The following is a 5,513-nucleotide window of genomic DNA, read 5'->3' as shown; positions in this document are numbered from 1 at the left end:
ACTTTAATTGAGTGCAAAGCGCAAGACACGTGATACGAATATATTCGTTAAAGTCGAAAGAGTTTTAACAAAAGAAAATTTAAAATTACAAAATTACAGTTCACAATATTTTACCTTTTAGCTGCTAAAACAAAAGAGATTAGGAAGTTTTTAATGTCTTATTTCCATTTTGACAAGACCTTTTAAAAAGTGCTGTTTGTCTCGTCACTACTTCCGATGTTAAACTTAATCAGAAATACTTCATTTTTTCGCAAAAAATGCAAAAATTATACTTTTTAAATATTGGAAAATATATTTAAGCTTATGTAAGAAAATGTTGCTTCAGTAATTACATTTAGTTTTCAGTGCTGTTTTAACTTCACAAGAAAAAAACATATTTAAAAATAAATAATTGCCCATTCGAAATCATACAAATTTCAAACAAAAAATGAATGGGGACTTTTTCAATGTTTTTCTCCTATTTTAAAAGAACTTCTTCAAAAGAGAAATCTTTTTTTGGTTGTAAGTTGTAAGACAAGTACCTAAATTAATTTTGATTTTAGATTTCTAAAATGTGCCTCACTAACCGGAAGAGAATAGGAATGTCGATTCAGTAGAAGAATAAGAAATGAAATGCGGTTAACCTGGCATAGTCGGCAGACCATCAGGACCCACTGGATGCTTTTAGCAGACAGAAGAACAAGTTATTTATTGTTGCTATCTCGCCCTGCGAGCGTTCGGGCCGAACGAGTGGAATGAGAAGCTCTCAATCCTTCTCTTATTAAAACCTGCCCTCCCTATCAGAAGTTATACCGTATAGTAAGGCACGCCAGTACAGTCGCTCTTAAAACTTGTTCTTTAGGCTTATAGGAGTCTCTCTCATCCTTGGCTGGATCAGAATTTTACTGCAACCAGTTCGGCACGTGACCAGGAAAACAACGTTTTGGAAAAACTTTAGCCACTCGCAGATCTGCCGCAAATTAGATTTTTCATCCGTTTAATAGCGGAAGCTAAAATATAATACACTTCCTCCGCGAAATACTGAAATATAACTATATAAATGCACGTGCCCGAATTTTATGACTAATGAAGAAGATGTCTTAGCCCAGAAATTGATGTAGTTATTCTTTTTTATTACAATAAAAAATATAACCTAATGCCTTCATATATAATTAAATATAATCTACTGCACGATAAAAACATTAACAAATAGTTTTTAAATTCTTAGCTGAGGCTTTATCGATCAATGATGAACTTCATAGAATATAAATTTCTAAAATGAGATAAGTAGTTTTCGTAAAGAAAATCGGCATAATATTCTTCCAAACTTATAATAAATTCTAATATTCTTATTTGAAATGCAAATAACATTTAAATAACCTAAGTAGGATAAATTTTTAAGTGAAGCCAAAATTCTTATATCACCCAATTATTGGAAGCAAACTTTATATCATTGTATAAAAGATATAATTGAAGCAATGAATTTGCCTGTGCCGCTGAATTTTCATTATGTTCACTAGGCTAAAAATAGCTGTTCATTGAACTGGGTGTGATTTAATATGATCGGTTCGACTAGGAAAAACTATTTTTTCCCATTGTCTTTTCCAAGAACAAAACTTGTTTCGCGTAGAGCAGTTATAGAAGCAAAGACTTCGAAGAATGAGTGATCTTGACAGAGTTTCGTGCCAGGGTAATGGACGACACCCTGAAGTCATCCAGAACGAGAAATGCGTTCGAAACACGCGTATTATTCGAAGGGCTAACTGCGCGCGAAGACTATACTGCAGCCATTACGCTAATGGGGCTGGTCTCTATCAGCTTTGAGAGAGGACAAGACGACAAGACGACGATCAGGTAAAAAAGGAGAAAGAGAAGGTTGTAAGAGATCGTGCGAGTGAGAAAAAATACACATTACTCATAATCTCCCACAAAAAACATGAATGCCGTATGTGAATTCAAATGGAATGATTGTGCGAAAGTGTATTGATACCTGCATATTACACCAAATTTAAGTAGATAAACTTCCAATTTCCAAGAGTTAAAAAATGGTTAAATATTTTAAAGAATACGCTACATAATACTTCAAATTTTTACACATTTAAAATGTTTTGCGCTAAATTCAGTAAAATTGGTCTGAACTTAAGACTTCATTATCTGAATTTTAAATTAGATTTAAATTAAAATCTGATCCAGTCTGGTTATACGAGTATATAGTCGTATATAGATAAATTTAATTTAATGTAATGAGAACTAAATTAAGGTGTCACAGTTCTTATTACTGCTACATGAGACCACCTGTTTTGTGTAATTGAATGAATGCTCCTAATTATTTTAATTAATATGATCAATGTTTCTAAAAAAATCCCGTTCAGAAAGTCCCCGATCTGGCACGAATAGAGCAAGGAATGCAAGTTTCGATTGAATTGGTAGTCAAACCGTCAGGTTGAGCCCTATTTGGGCCACGTCAAAATTTCTGCACGGGAAGCATGAAAGCCGTGAAAGTTCTGCGTTAAATGAGTAAAGTATTGAATATTTCTGTCAATTTTCAAAGAAAATATTACAAAATACAAGACATTTCAAAATAAAATGCATACTTAACAAAGCACACAAGAGTTATTAAAATTGTTACACCTTTAAAATGCGCGAATGCATGAAATTCGTTAAAAGTTATCTGAATTCAAGCAAACTTAACCCTATTTAAACTGTAATCTTGCTGAATTTAAAATAAATCAGTTGAGCAGTGACAATTTATTAAACTGTATAATTTTTTATTGTGAACGGATCTTTTGAAAATGTATAAATTGCAAAATTGATTAATTTTGTTGGAGAAATAAGCATCGAAAGCTAAACCATTTTAAGAACATTTTATAAGTAAAAATATTCACGTAAAAACATTTAAAAATGAATTTAAACGAGATACTGTAAAAATGTATTAAATTATAAAATGCCACTTTCTTTATTACTTTTAATTGTCAGACAAATACCAACCACTTTTAGTTATTTATTAATACAGTAATTCATGCATTCCAACATGGAAACAAAATTCAATTCTTTAAAACTATTACGATTGAAACTTTCCTTGATTCTAGCATTTAGGCCTGACTATAAAATACATTCACTACTTGACGGAGAATATTGTAAACTGATGAATGTAATTGAAAATTACTTTGTTTACAATTGAATCATTGATTGCTTTACGCAAATTCAATCTTGAACAAGTGTTTTCAACTCTCACTATTATGCAATAAAAACGATGCACTTACAATTATTTTAAACAAAAAATAGGAATAATATAATGGATTTCTTTTTTTAATACCCAGAATTGTATATTACAGTAGAGTCTACGAGGTTAATGTAATTTCTTTTGATATGACATGCTTATTATTTGATATTTTGCACATGTTATTTAAATGAACGTGATTCGATAATTCATAGATAAACTGATATATCAGCTTATGATAGGCTTTTTTTATCTAATCATATTCATTTTAAAAACATGCATTCTATAACAAGTGATAATAGAGAAAGCAAGTATTTCTTTTATAATATATTTTTAAATAGTTAATTACTTTAACTTTTTGAATTACAGCCAAAAAGTTTGAATTTTTTCACTCTGAATTTGAGTTTAAATTACAGTGAAAAAAGTCGGTTCACTTTCAGATGTAACCAAAAGACTCATGTCCCAGTTAAAAGTCAACCAGGTAAGAAGGATTGCATTAAAAGGTATTACGAATTTCGATAGCTATATGAATGCTGTTTTTGTACTTTTTTAATCCCCTATTAGGCAGCGAAAATATTTATATTTTCTATCCTTTCAAAGCCAACCGGAGCTGTCAAAAATAACCTGAAATAATGTAAGAACATCATTTTCGTTCACTGAGAAAACTGTTTGGCTGGAACAACAAAAATGTTGTTGTCTCAACAAAATTATTTTGTTGCACTTCGTGCAACAAAACTATTTTGTGAAGCCAACAAACTTTTTTGTTGAGACCTTTTGTTGGCCAAACAAAATTGTTTTGTTAGCATAATCAAATTTTTTTGTTGAGGCAACAAAATTCTTTTGTCACCTCAATACAATATTTTGTTGGTTTAACACAATTCTTTTGTTAACCTAACAAAATACTTTTGTATGGTCAATCAAATTATTTTGTTGCCTCAAATAAAATGTTTTGCGTTATTATCGCCACCTTCAAACAATTCAGTTGTTGATTTATTTGATACTTTCTCAAAAGAACTATTATCCTGATTCGTTCTTGAATTGGAGATACCTTTTTCCCTTAACACGATGTAATCTCGTAGCTTTCTTTCAAATTTTATTTGTGTTCTAAGCACTTCGTTTGCCAAGAGTTTTTCAACAAAAGTACTATCAGGCGTGAGACCCTCTAACGCATCTTTATCAATGCCATGCTCTACGAAAAGGAAGATAAAATTGTCTACACTCTACGATAAATGGACAATTAAACTATTTTATTTACGAGGTATCAAGTATCCATAATGCTTATTCGCTCACTTAGATTAGTTTAAACAGCACGTCTGACGATGCCGGAATAAGCGACTTCATCGGTATTATCCGCCATCATGGAAATTAACTTGCACACTTATGCACGTGGTCCCACTGAACGAGTTCGCATGCGTGGTTGCATCTTTCATTGGCCTAACTGAATAGTTTTGTTGGCTCAACAAAAATCTGTTCAGGACTTGTTGCCACTAAGTACAGAAAGGGATTCAGTTTAAAATATATAACTTCCCCTCTTATGTGGATTCGAAATTCGAGGACAAAAATGGTATCGAAGAGGATTCAAGAATTGTCACCTCACCATTGAACAGGAAATTTTATAATATTTTTCAATGCAAGCATTTTTACCGGAAGCAGATGATTGTAATATGACTTCAAGTTACTCGCTTCGTTAAAAGTCAACTGCTTCAGGAACGTAGAATTACGTTTTTGAAGTTATTATAAGACACAAAGCTTATTGACATCTCGTCAAGCATCAACTTAGTATATGTTTGGTGTTAACCCGCTAATATGTTTATTTAGTATATGTATATGTTTCTTAGTATAACCCGCTAATAAACTATCAAACTACAATGAAAAATCTTCCCGCTTCGAGGGCACATTCGCTTTGCTTCGCGCTTGATCTATGTGCATAGACTTTTTAAAACTAAAACTGAAATCATCAACAGTAGTAATTTAGTGATTGTAAATTCTCTTTTATTAAAGCTACTTCGGCTTTGACAAACACATTATCATCACGTATCTCGTGCTTCGCACTCGACTTTATCCCCGCAATTTTACATCATTTCCATAAATGTATATTATTATAATTCGTAACTTGCATTGGTATTAAAACAGACAAAGTTTCATTGTCCCTTTTAAAAAAATGAGCATTATTTTTTAAAAAATGTTGTTATTAAATGTTTTATTGCAACTATTGTCGTTTTTCCATTACCTCAATTTGCTCCTTTCCAATGATTTCTTTATGATTTAAACTTTACACATGCGGTCTATTAGCAGCCTTACCCTTCTGAACATC

At 31.6% G+C, this 5,513-nt stretch overlaps 1 protein-coding gene across 2 annotated transcripts in view; it reads right to left on the bottom strand.

The window, feature by feature from the left end:
• LOC117167625 (homeobox protein aristaless-like) overlaps positions 1 to 5,513 on the bottom strand; it is a 171,263-nt gene that overhangs the window by 72,234 nt on the left and 93,516 nt on the right. The window contains exon 1 of one of the 2 annotated variants that reach the window (XM_033352696.1): positions 624 to 681. The exons of the other annotated variant lie outside the window; for it this stretch is intronic. Coding sequence (XP_033208587.1) covers positions 624 to 630 — 7 coding nt within the window. The 5' untranslated portion in view covers positions 631 to 681. Of the gene's footprint in view, positions 1 to 623; positions 682 to 5,513 lie in introns of those variants that run through there. 2 annotated transcript variants of the gene reach the window in all.

The sequence above is a fragment of the Belonocnema kinseyi genome, chromosome 2, assembly GCF_010883055.1.
Source record: "Belonocnema kinseyi isolate 2016_QV_RU_SX_M_011 chromosome 2, B_treatae_v1, whole genome shotgun sequence".
Lineage (NCBI taxonomy): Eukaryota > Metazoa > Arthropoda > Insecta > Hymenoptera > Cynipidae > Belonocnema > Belonocnema kinseyi.
The sequence above is the reverse complement of the archived record's forward strand: the minus strand, read 5'-3'. Positions and strand labels throughout refer to the sequence as shown.